Here is an 18,928-nt window from a genome sequence, read left to right as displayed (position 1 = left end):
TGCTCCTTCCCCTCCCCACACCTTATTCTGGCATCACAACTTGATATGAGTATACAATGCTGATTTGATACCAGCACTACTATTTTGGGCCCCAGCCTCCAACCACCATTCTCTAGTCTCAAATGCCTAAACAGACCCTATATAAATTGTCTACCTCTTGGATAATCCCTAAATTTTGTGAGTTCTGATGTGGCTGAAGTGTTTTGTGCAGGATCCAGCAAGGGTGAGGTGGTCCTTTATGGGATGTGTTGTCATTTTGGGATGTTGAGTACAGTATTTTGTGATTTTTTTCAATAGCTTCTTATCATATTCTCTTTAGGTGACCAGTAACTTCCTTCCCCATTTTGACTGGTCACACAAGTTGATAAAGATGTTATATTTTTATCAAGGGAAGTATATTCTAGATAAGTTTTCCGCCTTCCCAGAAATCTCTTTCCATTGCTGAGCTCAAAGATCTGCACTTGTTGATTGTGTATTTATTTCAAGAGTTTGTTGTCAAGCATGTGGACAATATTGTCTGTATACTGGAGCTGTTTGACAATGCCCAGGGCCTAGTCTTCATAACATTTGCCTCAAAGGGGATACCGAGAATGGCCTATTCCACCAATCAGTTAGTAGATAGTATAAGTAGTATTTCTTCAAACTATTGTGTTATTTACTTGTACATTGGTCATTACACTGATACATACAGAGCAGTGGTATTTACCAGTGTTTTTATACACCTTGAGCCCAAGCCCGATTTGAGGTTCTTTCCTTCACATGATGAAGAAATTCTTAATTTCTCATTCTTAAGTGACAGAATTATCTTTGCCACGTGTAAGTCCAAACATCACAAGGATAGCTCTGTCAATATTAATGTACATCTTCCCGTTTCTATATCACATACAATCCATCCTTTAATTTCTGAGCTAATTTACAAGACTGTAATATATAGGCACAAGTTTACCGTCCACTTTTTTCTGCCAGATTTTTTTTTTCATTCAGGTTTCTGCTGCCGTTTTTATAAGACCATAAGTGTTGGGAAGTGTGTGGTCATGCACTTTGGTAGAGGAAATGAAAGGGTTGATTATTTTCTAAATGGAGAGAAAATACATAAAACAGAGGTGCAAAGGGACTTGGGAGGCCTTGTGTAGGATTCCCTGAAGGTTAATTTGAAGGTTGAGTCTATTATGAGAAAGACAAATGCAATTTTAGCATTCATTTCTAGAGGATTAGAAAATAAAAGCAAGGATGTAATGTTGAAATTTTATAAAGCACTGGTGAGTTCTCACGTGGAGTATTGTGAGCAGGTTTGGGCTCCTTATTTTAGAGAGGATATGCTGAAACTGGAGAGGGTTCAAAGGAGGTTCACGAAAATGATTCAGGGATTGAATGGCTTGACACATGAAGAGTATTTAATGGCTCTGGGCCTGCATTCACTAGAATTCAGAAGAATGAAGGGTGATCTCATTGAAACCTATCAAACGGTGAAAGGCCTTGATAGAGTGAATGTGGTGAGGATGTTTCCTATGATGGGAGAGTCTTAGAGCAGAGGACACAGCCTCAGAATAGAGAAACATCCATTTAGAAGAGATGAGGAGAGTGGTGAATCTGTGGAATTCTTTGCCACAGTCAGCTGTGGAGGCCAAGTCCTTATGTATATTTAAGGCAGAGGTTGATAAATTCTTGATTGGTCAGGGCATGAAGCGTTATAGGGAGAAGGCAGGAGATTGAGGCTGAGAGAAAAATTGGATCAGCCATGATGAAATGGTGGATCAGCTGCAATAGGCTAAATGGCCTAATTCTGGTGCTATATCTTATGGTCTTATATAGAAGCAGAATTAGGCCATTTGGTCCATCAAATCTGCTCCACCATTTCATCATGGCTGATCAAAATGAATGCTAACATCACATTTGCCTTCCTCACCAATGCCTTGCCTTGCTCAATGTGCAAATTAACCTTTAGGGAATCCTGCCCGAGGACTCCCAAGCCCCTTTGCACCTCAGATTTTTGAATTCTCTCTACACTTAAAAACTAGCATACACTTTTATTTCTTCTAACAATGTATTTGACTATATGCTTCCCAACACTGTATTCCAACTGCCATTACTTAGCCCATTCTCCTAATCTGTCTTAAGTCCCTCTGTAGCCTTTCTGCTTCCTCAAAACTACCTGCACCTCCACCTATTTTCATGTCATCCACAACCTGGCCACAAAGCCATCAATTCCGTCATCCAAATCATTAACATGTGACATAAAAAGAATCGGTCCCAGCACAGACCCTTGTGGAACATTACTAATCACTGGCAGCTGGCCAGAAATGGCTCACTTCATTCGCACTATTTGCCTCCTGCCAATGGCCAATGTTGTATCCATGTTAGTATCTTTCCTGCAATACTTGTGTGGAACCTTGTCAAAGGCCTTCTGAAAATCCAAGTAGACAATATCCACTGACTCTCCTTTGTCTATCCTCCTTGTTATTTCTTCAAAGAATTCCAACAGATTTGTTAGGCAAGATTTTCCCTTAAGGAAACCATGCTCACTATCATGTGCCTCCACCTTCCCAACCACTAAGATCAGGCTAACTGCCTATAATTTCCTTTCTTTTGCCTCTCTTCTGTCTTCAAGAGTGGAACGACATTTATAATTTTCCAGTCCTCTGGAACCATGCCAGTATCAATTGATTCTTGAAAGATCATTACTAATGGCTTCACAATCTCTTCAGTCACCTCTTTCAAAACCCTGGGGTGTAATCCATCTAGTCTTATCTATCTTCAGATCTTACATTTTCCCATGAGCATTCTTCCTTTTTTCGTTCTAAATCTTTTTATTATTATTAGTAATATGGACAGAATACAAATGATATATTAAAGAAATTGCAAACATACAAATTCCATTACAGATGAAAAAAAACATAAACAATAGTTACAATATAAATGAGTTTACCAAGACATAAGCCATACAATATATGTATGAACATGGTAAGTCTAAATATTTCAAAATATATGATATAAAAAAACAGAAAAAAGAAAGAAAAAATATATATATATAATGCAAAACTAACTAATCTACTAATCTAATAACTAATATAGAAGAAAAAAGAAGCAAAAAAAAGAGAGAGAGAAAAAAAGGGGCTGTTTATAATATCTCACAAGAATAAATATTCATCAATGCCGTCACTTCCGGTCCTCTCAACATACATAAGCTAAAAGCTGGGAAATCAAATGAACTTGGAACAGGGTCATATTACATCATATGAAAATGTTGAATAAATGGTCTCCATAACTTTTCAAATTTAATAGAAGTCTCAAAAACACCACTTCTAATTTTTTCTAAATTTAAACATAACATAGTTTGAGAGAACCAATTAAATACAGTGGGAGGATTAATTTCCTTCCAATTCAACAATATAGATCTTCTAGCCATCAGAGTTAGAAATGCAATCATTCGACGGGCAGAAGAAGATAAATGCAGTGAGTCTAACACTGGTAAACCAAAAATTGCGGTAACAGGATGAGGTTGTAAATCAATATTCAAAACCACAGAAATAATATCAAAAATATCTTTCCAATATTTCTCCAAAAATGAACAAGACCAAAACATATGAGTTAAAGACGCAATTTCAGATTGACATCTATCACAGATAGGACTAATATAAGAGTAAAAATGAGCTAATTTATCCTTGGACATATGGGCCCTATGTACGACCTTAAATTGTATTAATGAATGTTTGGCACATATCGATGATGTATTAACTAATTGAAGAATTCTATCCCAATTCTCACTAGAAATAATAAGGTTAAGCTCTCTTTCCCAATCCTTTTTGGTCTTATAAAGGGGCTCTGAACGTATCTTCATAATTATATTATAAAGTCTTGAAATAAGCCCTTTTTGAAAAGGGTCTAATTCAAATAAACTCTCCAAAATATCTGAAGGCACAAAATTTGGAAATGTAGGGAGTACAGAACTTAAAAAATGTCTAATCTGTAAATATCTAAAAAAATGAAATCTAGGCAAGTTATATTTGTTGGATAATTGCTCAAAAGACATGAAACAATTGTCCAAAAATAAATCAGAAAATCTTAGTAATCCCTTAGTTTTCCAAGCCGAATAAGCTTGATCTATAATGGAAGGGTGGAAAAAACAATTAGATACAATAGGACTATTTAAAACGAATTGAGTCAACCCAAAAAATCTCCAAAATTGAAACCATATACGTAAAGTATGTTTAACTATCGGGTTGTCAATTCGTTTCGGCAATTTAGAAAGAGCAAAAGGGAGAGAAGTCCCTAAAATAGAACCCAGAGTATAAGCTGATACAGATTTAATTTCTAAACTCACCCAACGAGGGCCAAAAGATCCACCCCAATCTTTCAACCAGCATATCAAGTATCTAATATTAACTGCCCAATAATAAAATCTGAAATTAGGTAATGCTAACCCGCCTTCTTTTTTTGTCTTCTGTAAATATATTTTACCTAACCTGGGATTTTTATTCTGCCATATATATGAGGAAATTTTTGAATCAACATTAGTAAAAAAAGATTTCGGAATAAAAATTGGTATCGCTTGAAAAATATATAAAAACTTAGGTAAAAAAACCATCTTAATAGCATTAATCCTACCTATTAGGGATAAAGATAATGGTGACCACTTAGTAAACAAACCTTTAATCTGATCAATTAAGGGTAAAAAATTAAATCTAAATAAATCTTTATGGTTTTTGTGATTTTGATCCCTAAATAAATAAAAGAATCATTAACTAATTTAAAAGCTAAATTTCCATAAATTGGGACCTGTCTATTCAAAGGAAACAATTCACTTTTATTAAGATTTAACTTATACCCAGAAAAGTCACTAAATTGAGCCAATAATGATAAAACTGCTGGGATAGATTTCTCAGGGTTAGAAATGAATAGTAATAAATTATCTGCATACAAAGATAACTTATGAATGTCTGTCCCACGATTAATACCCAAAATATCCTGTGATTGTCTGATGCCAATTGCCAAAGGTTCTAAGGCAATGTTAAGTAGTAATGGACTAAGAGGACATCCTTGTCTAGTGCCCCGAAATAGGCGAAAAAAGGGAGGTCTTTGATTATTGGTAAACACTGAGGCTACTGGAGTATGATAAATCAATTTAATCCACGATATGAATATCGGACTAAAATTAAACTTCTCCATCACATTAAATAAGTAAGGCCATTCAACTCTATCAAATGCTTTCTCCGCATCTAATGAAATCACACATTCTGAAATGTCATGTGAGGGAGTATAAACAATATTCAATAATCTCCTAATGTTAAAAAAAAGAATAGCAATTTTTAATAAAACCGGTTTGATTTTCTGAAATAATTTTGGGTAATACCTTCTCCAATCTAGATGCCAGTAACTTGGAAAAAATCTTGGAGTCTGCATTCAATAAAGATATTGGTCTATAGGATGCACAGTTAGTAGGGTCTTTATCTTTCTTCAATATTAGAGAAATGGAAGCTCTATAAAAAGATTGTGGCAAATTCCCCAATCTAATGGCTTCCTCAAAAACCTTACATAACCAAGGGGAAAGAGTAGCGGAAAAAAATTTTAAAAATTCAACTGTATAACCATCTGGACCCGGTGCTTTCCCAGAATTCATTGAGGAAATAGCCCCTTTAATTTTTACATCTGTAATAGGAGTATCCAATATTGAAAGATCATCAGATGATAATCTTGGAAAATTTAATTTCCCAAGAAAATCACACATGGTATTATGATCCGGAGGAAATTCAGATTGATACAGGGAGGTATGGAAGTCTTGAAATGCCTTATTTATCTCATCATGATTAACTGTCAAATTCCCATTCTGCTGACAAATCTTAGTGATTTGACGTTTAACCAAAGCATTCTTCAATTGACTAGCTAACAGTTTACCAGATTTATCACTATGTATATAAAAATCAGATCTAGTTTTCATTAATTGATTTTCAATCAAGGATGTAAGTAATAAACTATGTTCCATTTGAAGTTCAACCCTTTGTTTGTAAAGCTCCTTACGAGGAGCAATCGAATATTTCTTATCAATCTCTTTAATTTTATCAACCAACAAAAGAGTTTCCATCTTAGTACATTTTCTCAAACCGACAGAATAAGAAATAATCTGTCCACGTATATACGCTTTAAAAGTGTCCCAAAGTGTTCCGCAGGAGATATCATCTGTAGATTTAGTTGAAAAGAAGAAGTCAATCTGCTCCTTCATAAATTTTATAAAGTCCGAGTCTTGCAATAAGGTAGAGTCAAATCGCCATTGTCTGGTATTAGAAGCTGTATCCGTAAATTTCATAGAAAGTAATAATGGAGCATGATCAGAGATAGCTATAATATCATAGTTACAACCAATTACCAATGGAATAAAACAAGAGTCTACAAAAAATAATCAATTCTCGAATAAGAGTGATAAACATGTGAGAAAAAAGAAAACTCTTTGTCGTTAGGATGCTGAAATCTCCAAACATCAAAAACTCCATTGTCAGTCAAAAAAGAGTTAATATATATAATTGATATATACAATTGATATAACGAAAACACACTTTAACTAAAGTATAAAGTATAGGATGAACCTACACCAATAACCAGAGGTTAATTCTGGTTTAAGAAATCGATCTTAAATGATCAGAATCGTTCATTTATTAGAGAGTGGTGTCTATAGCAGTAGGGAAGTTCTTCTCCAGATAATTTCTCACTTATGAAGTTGAAAGAAAAACCTGGCATGGAGCATTCAACGGAGAGATTCGAAGCTTCGCAGGGTATAGAAGCGCAAGTTTCAGATTTTTCTCATAACATTCAGCCATCAACAGTTTAAAAAGAAGCCTTTTTTTAAAAGGTCAGGACTAAAGTCTTCAACCAGATGGAAGCAGTAATCTCGGAATTTAACCATTCCTGCCCAACGAGCTGCATGTATAAGTTGTTCTTTGCCATGTACATAATGGAACCGGACAATTACAACCGAAGGTTTGTCTGTAGCACTTGGTGATCGGCGCCGAATTCTATGTGCCCGATCCAATAAAGGAGGGTTATTCGGGAAAATCGTTGGAAACGCTTCTTTTAAAAGTTGAGCAAAATATTTCGAAGGGTCATCTTTTTCTATGCCGTCTGGAAGACCAAGTATACGTAGGTTCTGTCTTCTGGACCGATTCTCAAAATCATCACTCTTGGCTTTAAGGGCTTCCATCAGCTTAATGGTTGAAATTAAATCCTGTTGCAGTTTTTCAATAGTCAAATCTCACTTCCGAGCATCTTCTTGCAGAGACGCGATAAGAGCTTGTTGCTGGTTAATTACTGAATCCGTCTTAACCATGTACTCTTGAAAAGCCTTTATATCTTCTTTAAAAAATTGTAGTTGATCAAATTTTTTGTCCAAAACCTCCATAAACAATTCATGTTAATTGAGTTTGTTGTGGCGGAGCCTGCTTCTTTCTGTTACCGTTCGGATTGCGTCCAGGTTCTCGTCCCTTAGACCTGAGAAACATTTCTGTTTGCATATCTTCAAAAGTTCACAACAAACTCTTGGCAGTAAGTTCAAAAATAAAATTAACAAAGAAACTTTCGGTATAGGTAAAAATAAGCTGAATAAGGGTGATCAAAGGTTAAAAAAAAAGTAAAGGTTATGGAGCGAATCCAAAACAGTACTCACTCCATGAGCGTCTCCCGCTGACTCAGCATTCTTCCTAGTAATGGAAACTTCACACACTTCTACACCCGACACACTCAAATTTCACCATGCTAGTGTCTTCCACAGTGAAAACTGATGCAATATACTTATTCAGTTTGTTCAGCACTTCATTGTTCCCCATTACTACCTCTCCAGCATATTTTTCCAGTGGTCCAATATCTACTCTTGCCTCTCTTTTACACTTCGTATATCTGAAGAAACTTTTGGTATCCGCTTTAATATTATTGGGTTGCTTATCTTCATATTCCATCTTTCCCTTCTTTATGACTAATATAGTTGGTTTTCTGTTGGTTTTTGAAAGATTCCCAATCCTCCAACTTCCCACTAATTTTTGCTCTATTATATGCCTTCTCTTTGGCTTTAATGTTGGTTTTGACTTCTCTCATCAGCTGCGGTTGCATCATCATGCCTTTAGAATACTGCTTCTTTGGGATGTATCTATCCTCCACCTTTTAAATAGCTCCCAGAAGTTCTAACCATTGTTGCTCTGATGTCATCCCTGTTAGTGTTCCCTACCAATCAATTTTGGCCAGCTCCTCTCTCATGCCTCTATCATTTGCTTTACTCCACTGTAATACTGATACATCTGACTTTAGCTGCTTCTTCTCCTCAAATTGCTGGGTAAATTCTATCATATTACGATTACTGGCCATTAAGGGATCCTGTACCTTAAGCTCTCTAATCAAATAGAGTTTGTTACACAACACCCAATCCTCAACCATGACCTGGTCTAAAAAGCCATTTTGTAGGCATTCTAGAAGTTCTTCCTCTTGGGATCCAGCACCAACCTGATTTTCCCAATCTACATGCATATTGAAATCCTCCATGACTATCGTAACTTTGCTTTTTTTATATCCATTTTCTATCATTCTAATTTGTAGACCATATTTTACCACTGTTCAATGGTCTGTATATAATTCCCATCAAGGTCTTTTTACCCTTTCTGTCCCTTAGCTCTTCCCACAACAATTCTATGCCTTTCGATCCTATGTCCCCTTGTTCTAATGATTTTATTTTATTTTTTACCATCAGGGACTCACCACCCCCTCTACCTACCTGTCTGTCTTTTCAATACAATGTGTACCCTTGGACGATAAGCACCCAGCTATAATCTTTCAGCCATGATTCAATGATGCCCATAACATCAATGTAACTTTTTAAGTTTAAAGTATCCTGCATGATTTTGCATTTTTTCTCTTTGTGATAGTCATCTGGATATTTTGTTTAAAGTGAGTTTCCCCATTTCACTTTTATGTTCCAGATTAAAGTATTGGAACAAGAGAATGAGCACTTAAATCATACCATTGCATCCTTACGACAACGCACACAAATAAGTGTAGAAGCTGGAGTGAAAGACATTGAGAAAGAAAATAAAATCCTCCATGAATCTATTAAGGAAACCAGCAGTAAACTGAACAAAGTAGAATTTGAAAAAAAGCAAATCCAAAAGGAGTTAGAACATTATAAAGAAAAAGGAAAAAGGGCAGAAGAGCTTGAGGCTATTTTGAGTCGCTTAGAAAGAGAAAATGAACAGCTGCAAAAGAAGATTACTGGTCTAATGATCACATGTGAAAAAATAGATATCTTGGAGCAGGAAATCTCTGATTTGGAAGTGGAAAATAATAAGCTGAGAAAGACATTGGATAGTCTGAAAAATCTTACTGTGCAATTGGATGTTTTAGAAAAAGAAAACAACCAACTTGAGGATGAAAATTTGCAGTTAAGAAGGACACTGGAGAACTTGAAATCCAGTGGTGTCAAGTTAGCACAACTTGAATTGGAAAATAAAGAACTGGAAAATGAAAAAGAGCAGCTAAAAAAGAGTCTGGAACTTTTGAAAGCTTGTAACAAGAAAACTGAACGATTAGAGGTAAGCTATCAGGGACTTGACTTAGAAAATCAGAGACTCCAAAAGGCTCTTGAAAATAGCAGCAAGAAGATTAATCAATTGGAAAATGAGCTACAAGACTTAGAAACAGAAAATCAGAGCTTGCAAAGAAATCTGGAAGAGCTAAAAATCTCCAGCAAACGGCTACAGCAACTAGAAAAAGAGAACAAACTTTTGGAGCAGGAAGCTATCCAATTGGAGAAAGACAAAAAGCAGCTTGAAAAGGAAAATAGGAGATTGCGTCAACAGACTGAGATCAAGGATTCCACACTGGATGAAAACAATATGACAATTTCTAACCTTGAGAAAGAGAATAAATTGCTAACAAAAGAAATCAACAAATTAAAAGACTTTTATGGTCGACTGAAAGATTTAGAAAAAGACAATAAAGAGTTAGTTAAACAAGCAACTATTGATAAGAAGACTCTAGTGACATTAAGAGAGGTAAGGTATATTTTTATGTGAATTGGGGAAGTCCTAGTAGATATCAGACTGCTTTCAAAAATGGAAATAGTGAGTAAAAAAAGAGTGACAAATTTGCTTCTCTCAGTTGAATAGTTTAAATACTGGTAAACTGAAGAAGCAACTATTGAGTTATAATAAAACTAGTCAAATATGAAATTTTGTTCTTAAAAAAACAGACAACTTGTATTGGTGCAATTGTCTTCCTAACCAACTTGCACAAGAAGGTATTAGCATGTTCAAGTCAGACCTTGCAAAGTTTTAAGGGACAATAGTTAGGAATTCTGCAATCTGGGAGATATTTGAGTGTATAAGAACAGATGAGTATGGGCGTGTCATGGAGGGATTCGTCAATATTTACACAATGATTGTTTATTAGTACTGTTAATACTTTTAGAATATTATAGGGCATATTTATGTTTATTTAATGAGTGTTAAATATAAATTAACCATGTAAATGTTACTGATAACCATGTATTTTGTTAACTGGGAGAAGCCTGTGTCCCAATCGATTGCTCATGGATAATGAGGACTTAGTGTCATTCTTTTGTGTCATGCGTCACTATTCAGACATCAAATATAAAAGTGACAGCATTTTCCTTTAGTGCTCTATATCGTTTCTTATAGATGCACATCTTCATTTTCTGGCAAATGTAAACATGATATTTGTTATTTCAAGTTTAGCTGCTGGTTTAATAAATGACTCAAATTACTGAGCTGTGTGTTCTAATTTGTTAATTAGTCTTTCAAATATTATTGAGTACCTTTTATAATAATTACCAAATTAAAAAATTTAATAGTTGGTGGATCTGAGAAGAGCAGCTAAATGATGTGATATTTTCAGGAACTTGTAAATGAGAAATTATATACCCAGCAAATGAGCAATGACTTGGAAAAACTCACTCATGAACTGGAGAAGATTGGATTAAACAAGGAGCGTCTCCTTCATGATGAACAAACCACTGATGATAGGTAAAACATTTGAAAATTTGCCATTGCTAATACTGGTAGTAGTTTTCGTATTAAATCCCAATACATCAAATAAAAATGTAGATGCACAGTAATGAAACTACTGATTTTTATTTTGTGTCTGTTTTAATTTTGAAATAAACTAACGATACATGTGTACTGTACAAAGTAAAACTAATACATGTGTACTGAACAAAGTAAAACTAGACTTACTTTAACCAAATTATTTGTTGTATTGTTCATCATTATGGAATTTTTGGACCTATTATTATCTACTTTTCACTCCTGTTGCTGCTAAAAATCCATACATGGCCAGTGTTAGTCAAGAATTTGCATTCTGGAAATTGCACTGCCTTGAAAGGTGCAGAAACTGAGTGACTAGATGTGGATAAGACCATAAGGCGAGCAGAATTAGGCCATTTGGCCCATTGTGTTCGCACCACCATTCAATCATGCCTGATTTATTAGCCCTCTCAACACCATTCTCCCACCTTCTCCCCGTAACCTTTGATGTCCTTACTAATCAAGAACATTTAAAAGTACATGATGATTGGCCTCCACAATCATCTGTGGCAATGAATTCCACAGATTCACCACACTCTAGCTAAAGAAATTCCTCTTCATCCCTGTTCTAAAGGGCTGGACTTATATTCTGAGGCTGTGCCCTCTGGTCACTCCCCCACTATTAGAAACATCCTCTCCATGTCCACTCTGTCTAGGCCTTTCAATATTTGATAGGTTTCAGTGAGATCACCCCTCATTTTTCTAAAGTGCAATGAGTACAGGCCCAAAGCCATCAAACACTGCTCAAACTTTAACCCCTTCATTCACAGGATCATTCTCGTGAACCTCCTCTGGACCCTTTCCAATGACAGCACGTCTTTTCTTGGATAAGGGGCTCAAAACTGTTAAGAATACTCGCAAGTGTATTCTGACCAATGCCTTATAAAGCCTCGGCATTGCATTCTTGCTTTTGTATTCTAGACCTCTCAGAATAATGTTATCATAGCATTTATCTTCCTTACTGCCATCTCAACCTGCAAGTCAACCTTTAGAGAATCCTACATGAGGTCTTTCAAGTCCCTTTTGTATCACTGATTTTTGAATTTTCTTACCACTTAGAAAATAATCTAATCTGAAGTGCGTGACCATACAATTCCCTACACTGTATCCTATCTGTCACTTCTTTGCCCATTCCCTCAATCTGTCAAAGACCATTTTTAGATTCCTATCTTAATACTACCTGGCCTGCCAACTATCTTTATATCACCTGAAAACTTGGCTGGAAAGCTACCAATTCCATCAACCAATTCATCGATGTTTTACATGAAAAGAAGTGTTCCCAGCACTGACCCCTGCGGAACACCACTAGTCATCAGCAGACAGCCAGAAAAGACCCCCTTTATTCCCACTCTATGCCTCCTGCCAGTCAGCCAATCTTCTGTCCATGCTAATATCATTCCTTTAATAGCATGGACTCTTTCCTTGTTTATCAATCCTATGTGCAGCATTTGTCAAAATCCTTCTGAAAATCCAACTAAACAATATCCATTGACTCTCCTTTGTTTATCCTGCCTGTCATTTTCTCAAAAAATTCCAACTGATTTGTCAGGCAAGATATCCCTTTAAAGAAAGCATGCTGACTCCTTTCCCAGTACTGTTGCCAATGTCCCACAAATTTACACACACTTCTCCCATGCTAATCTCTGAGCACACTTCTAGCACTACCTCTTGGAACTCTCTACCTACCTACGTCATTCGCATTCACACTCGCAGATGGAAGAGGTTCTGACAACATCTGAAATCTTTCTAGTGTAATAGCTGCAATCATGGTCCCCTAATAACTTAAGAAAATTGAGATTGGTTTACATTTTTTTCAGTGCAGTTTCAATGGGTGCCTATACATGAACCATAAGAATGTAATGGTAAATTATTATCCAGTAAAGTAAGTTAACTTCTCAGTTAATTAATTTATCCTCTTTGCTAGATATTAACCCAATTTTGGGAACACAAAATGACAAAGTAATTTGCCTGAAGGTCCTATTTGAAGGAGTGCTATAACTCTCGAATCACTTAAATATTTTTTGTATTTGCATGATAATAGAATCAAGTGCGTACATGTCAAGGAAAGTAATAATATCTCTGCCACAGGAACTTGGCTTCAATTATTCCTGTAACAATTCAATGGAAAAATACAGAGTACTTAAATAACTGAGTTCATCCTACTGTTATTCAAACATAACATTTTTCCATTTCAATTTCTACTTTCCAGTAGATATAAACTTTTGGAATCAAAACTTGAAAGCACACTAAAAAAATCTCTAGAAATTAAAGAAGAAAAAATTGCCAGTCTTGAAGCGCGTTTAGAAGAATCAACAAATTTAAACCAACAACTACGTCAGGAGCTAAAGACGGTAAGACACCCATGAAGGATAATTTTCTCAGGCACATTAAACAATAACTAAACCTGTTTTCAAAATGTTAACCATTAAAGTACATCCAATTATTATTATCGTAGACATAGACTACGATATGCAAGTGAATATAAGTGAATACATTTATGCAAGTGAATGAGCAAAATACTTGCCAGCACAATTTCTATTCTTTGAACAGCAACTATTGTTAAAATAATTCAGGCAGTGTTCAGACTTTTCCAGTTGCTATATTAATTACTGTAGATGAGTCTCCACTTGTATATTGATATATCTGCAATAAAGACTGCAGTGAAGTTGTTCAAAAGAGGTGTATATTTGAGCATCTGGAACCCTGTAGAGGCAAGCTGCATTCTAGGCTCTGATGTTTTACATTATCAGAGGCACCTTCTGATTGGTGAAGAGAATGGTTTTCCATCTAAAGTGACTCATCTGCAACAGGATGTCAGACATTCCACCCTGCAAAAACTCATTTCAGGGAGGTAGTGCCACCACCCCTGCCCCCTGCAACCCCATACCCCCGCCCTCCCCGGTCGACCTCCAAGGGTATATGTATACAGGACATTTGATTATGAAAAAACACAATTTATTTGATCACATATTGAAGCTATTTACACACGTGCGCGCGTGCACACACACACATTATAAAAAAATATATATATATTCCTTATTGGGTATTTGTTGGCAGTCTCAATGCTAATGCAAATAGTTTTTCTAAAATAATGATAGCGAGCAACACTGTCATTATTTTTGACCCCTGTTAGGCAGGGGTACATTTTAGTGTAGTCTGGGGTGAAGTACGTTTTATATTTTCTTTTTTTGGAACACTCTGCCATGGTGCTGCAGGACACTAAACTGAACTGATTGACAATGAAAGACAGAGAGATCGGTTGACTGTAAAGCCTGCTAACAGAGAAAACTGATAGGTCTATTTAGCACAAAAAGAAACCAATCAGGATGCTCTCTCTCACACTCTCTTGCTACATCTGTCTCTCTCTCTCTCTCCCTCTCCCTCCCGCTCACTCGCTTTCAAAAAAATTGATTTCCAGGATATTGTATATAATTTACAGGCATCAGGGAGCTGCTATCAATATGCGGGAGACTCCTGGAACTTCCGGGAGAGGTGGGATGTCTGGGATTTTAATCCAGTGAGTGTGTGGATCCTGCAGAGCAATGAACCCATCTTGCAAATATAATGTTGTGGACTGTGGTTCTCACCTTTACAAACTAATGGTCCTCAAGGAAAAATTACACCCTGCTCCTGCTCAGCAAATGCAAAACAGTGGACATTTTACAAATATGTCTCTGTCTACTCAAAAAATAATTCAATGGGTTAAGTCAAAACAATGAATACATGACCATGCCTTTGATAGATTATGAATGAATTTCATTATTCATCACCACTGTGAATATGTCCAGTAGTTTCATATATAATACAGTTGATCTTTCTACCCAACACAAGATGCAAATATAGTGGCAAAAGCTATTGGCAGAGAGACAGTGTAGCCTTGCAAGTAAGTTACTCTTACTGAACTATCTTGCACATTTTTGAAAAGAAATTATCTTAATATTAATATTCAACTACATCAAGATTGGTTGAAGGCAGAGGTAAGAACATTGAACAATCAAATTTGCAGAATATATTCTTATTCTGTATAAGCACACTGGATTCTGTTTTATAGTAGCTTTTACTGTGGTGGAGAAAGATGTGCTCTAGAAAGATGGGTCTGATTTAGATTGCATCATGTGAATTTGTTGACAATGGTTTTTAATGGTGTCTGCTTCATGGGCTTCCTTTAGTTCAGGAAGCTCAGCATTTAAATCAATATGAAATTAAGCTATCTTATTTGAATGGCAAATGTAGCTACACATACAGTAATTTGGTAAAGATTTCACTGTGCAGAGATAGTTTATCAGTTCCCTGCTTAAAACTAGATTCATGATGTGAATCTCTACAAACCTACAGAGAGAAGAAAACACTGCCATGATAGTTTCATCACATTCTACCATCCAGTCTAACTTTGTGATGAGGTACATAAAAAGGTTTACAGCATCATCAAGGACTGCTGCCACCCTGGCCATTCCTTTTTCTCTCTTCTGCCTTTAGTAGATTATACAAAAGCTTTAACAGCTCTATGACCAGTCTCAGGAACAGCTTCTTCACCACTGCTATCAGACTTTTGAATCCCACCCATCTCTTCAACATCCTCTTTCAGGTGGCACTGCCACATTTTCAAACCATTAATTATACCTTTACCATCATTGTTAATTTAAATTTTTGTACTGCCTCAGTTTTCACTACCGTACTTCGCATCATTCTATTTTTTCACTTGTTACTATATTTATTGTATTTGTGATTATGTATACTGATTACTCTGTGAGCTTCATGTGAGCAAGGAATTCCGTTGCATGAACCTGACATATTTCATGTGCCATCTCATGTACTAAGTGGTAATTCCGGACCAAACTTGAATTACTGAAGGATGCCAGGCAACTGTGACAGTGCTTGAATGCTAGCACTATTCTTCTTAGAAAGGGAAACCAAGTGACACTGGTGACAAGACTTTGCTCCCATATAAGCTCAATGCCTTCTATGCTCACTTTAACCATCAAAACATGGAGGAACCTTCACAGACTCCTAGAGCTCTCAATGACCCTATGATTTCAGTCTCTGAGACCAATATGAGAACATCCTTCAGAAGGGTGAAGCCACAGAAAGCATCTGGCCAGGTTGGGGTACCAGACCAAGTACTAAAGACCTGTGCTGATCAACCGGCTGAAGTGTTCAATGATGTTTTTAACCTCTTGCTTCAGCAGTCTGAAGAACCCACCTGCTTCAGGCATGCTTCAATTAAACCAGTGCCTAAGGAGAATGTGGTTACTTGCCACAATGATTAGCATCCAGTAGCACTTAATGTGATGAAGTGTTTTGAGGGGTTAGTGATGAAAGAACACCGGCCTGAAAAGCAACTTGGATCAGCTATAGTTTGTCTACAGGCACAATAGATCCACAGCAGATGCCATTTCATTGGTTTTTCACTCAATCCTGGAATATCTGAACACCAAAATACATACATCAGGAAGCTCTTTATCAATTACAGCTAAGATTTCAATACTATCATCTCCTCAAAATTAATTAGTAAGCTTCAAGGCTTTGGCCTCAATTCCTCCTTGTGCAATTGGATCCTTGATTTCCTCACTTGCAGACCCCTGTCGGTTCAGATTGGTAGTAATGTCTCCTGCACAATCTCCATCAGCACAGGTGCACCACAAGGCTGTTTGCTTAGCCCACAGCTCACTTGCTTTATACTTATGACTGTGAGGCTAATTTCACTTTCAATGCTATATTTATGTTTGCTGACAACACCATTGTCATTGACAGAATCAGAAATGGTGACGAATCAGCATATAGGAGGGAGATTAAAAATCTGGCTGAGTAGTACCACAACAACAGCCTGTCACTTAATGTCAGCAAGACAAAGGAGCTGATTATTGACTTGAGGAGTAAACCAGAGGTCCATGAGCCAGTCCTCATCAGATGATAGAGATGGAGAAGGTTAGCAACTCTGAATTCCTTGGTGTTATCATTTCAGAGGATCTGCCTGGGCCCAACATGTAAGTGCCATTACGAAGAAAGCACAGCAGCACCTCTACTTCCTGAGAAGTTAGTGAAGTTTCAGCACGACATCTAAAATTTTAACAAATTTCTATAGATATGTGGTGGAGATTATATTGACTGGTTGCACTTTCATCTGGTATGGGAACACCAATGTCCTTGAAAGAAAAATACTGCAAAAAGTAGGATGGCCCAATCCATCACAGATAAAACCCTCTCCATAATTGAACATATCTACATGGAGCACTGCTGCAAGAACACAGCATCCATCATCAAGGAGCCCCACCACCCATGGTATGCTCCCTTCTCCCTACTGTCATCAGGAAAGTGGTACAGGAGCCTCTGGACCCACAACACCAGGTTCCAGAACAATTATTACCCCCAGCCATCAAGCTTCTGAACCAGCGAGAATAACTACATTCAGCCCATCATTAAACTATTCTCACAACCTATGGACTCACTTTCAATGGCTCTTCATCTCATGCTCTCAATATTTATTGTTTATTTACTTATTATTTCTTTTTTCTTTTGTATTTGCACAGTTTGTTGTCTTTTGCATGTTGGTTGTCTGTCAGTCCTTGGGTGTAGTCTTTGATTCTGTTGTATTTCTTGGATTTACTATGTATGCCCACAAAAAAACAAATCTCGAGATTGTATATGATGCTTTATATACACTTTGATAATAAATTTACTTTGAAATTATGACCTCCATGATGTATGAAAAGATGGTTTCTCGCAAGTGGAATGTTCTCCACTTATCATGATAAGTCCTGTTCACCTTAGCACAGTGTTTATAAAAAAATAATCACCCTCCTTGGAATTTTTTTTTTACAACATTAAATTACAGTGGATTTAATTTGGCATTTTTTACACTGATTAACAGAAAAACACTCTTTCATGTCAAAGCAATCTAAATTAGTTACAGATATAAGTGCATAAGTATTCACCCCCTTTAATATGGCACACCAAATCATTACTGGTGCAACCAATTTGTTTTAGAAGTCATACGGTTATTTAAATTGGGTTCACCATGTGCAGTCAAGGTGTTTCAATTGATTGTAGTGAAAATACACAGGTATCTGGAAAGTCCAACTGCTGGTGATTCAGTATCCTGGCAAAAACTACACAATGAAGACGAAAGAACACTCCAAGCAACTCCGTGAAAAGGGTTTTGAAAAGCACAAGTCTGAAGATGGATATAAGAAAATTTCCAGTCACTGAATATCCCTTTGAGTACAGTTAAGTCAGTCGTCAAGAAATGGAAAAACATGGCACAGCTGTAAATCTTGCTAGAGCAGGCCATCCTAAGTGACCATGCATGAAGGGGACTAGTGTGGGAGGCCTTCAAGAGACTTATGACAACTGTAGGGTTAGAAGCTTCAGAGGCTGAGATGGGAGAGACTGCACATACAACAACTGTTGCCTAGGTGCTTCACCAGCTGTAGTTTTATGAGAGAGTGGCAGAGAGAAAGCCACGCTTACAAAAAAAAAACTCACGTGAAATCTCAGCTAGAGTTTGCCAAAAGGCATTTGGGAGACTCTGAAGTCAGCTGGAAGAAGGTTCTATGGTCTGATGAAACCAAAATTGAGCATTTTGGCTCGACTAAATGCTATGTTTGGCATAAGTCCAACACTGCCCATCATCAAAAATACATCATCCCTACAGTGAATCATGGTGATGGGGATTATTCATTGTAGCAGGCCTTTAAAGGCTTGTGAAGCTGAAGGGTAAAATGAATGCAGCTGAATGAATCCAGGGAAATCCTGGAGATAAACCTGATGCACTCTGCAAGAGACTGCCACTTGGGAGATTTGTTTTCCAGCAAGACAATGACCCCAAGCACAAAGCCAAAGCTATACTGGAATGGCTT

The 18,928-nt window shown here is 36.7% G+C and overlaps 1 protein-coding gene across 4 annotated transcripts in view; it reads left to right on the top strand.

Annotated features, from left to right (window-relative positions):
* Positions 1-18,928, top strand: part of LOC132402897 (girdin-like) — a 284,694-nt gene that overhangs the window by 173,562 nt on the left and 92,204 nt on the right. For all 4 annotated transcript variants that reach the window (XM_059985972.1, XM_059985971.1, XM_059985970.1 and 1 more), the window contains exons 15-17: positions 8,952-10,022; positions 10,885-11,012; positions 13,282-13,423. In XM_059985972.1, the coding sequence (XP_059841955.1) occupies positions 8,952-10,022; positions 10,885-11,012; positions 13,282-13,423 (1,341 nt within the window). The remainder of the gene's footprint in view (positions 1-8,951; positions 10,023-10,884; positions 11,013-13,281; positions 13,424-18,928) is intronic.

Source organism: Hypanus sabinus, chromosome 12 (assembly GCF_030144855.1).
Source record: "Hypanus sabinus isolate sHypSab1 chromosome 12, sHypSab1.hap1, whole genome shotgun sequence".
NCBI classification, from domain to species: domain Eukaryota; kingdom Metazoa; phylum Chordata; class Chondrichthyes; order Myliobatiformes; family Dasyatidae; genus Hypanus; species Hypanus sabinus.
The sequence above is the reverse complement of the archived record's forward strand: the minus strand, read 5'-3'. Positions and strand labels throughout refer to the sequence as shown.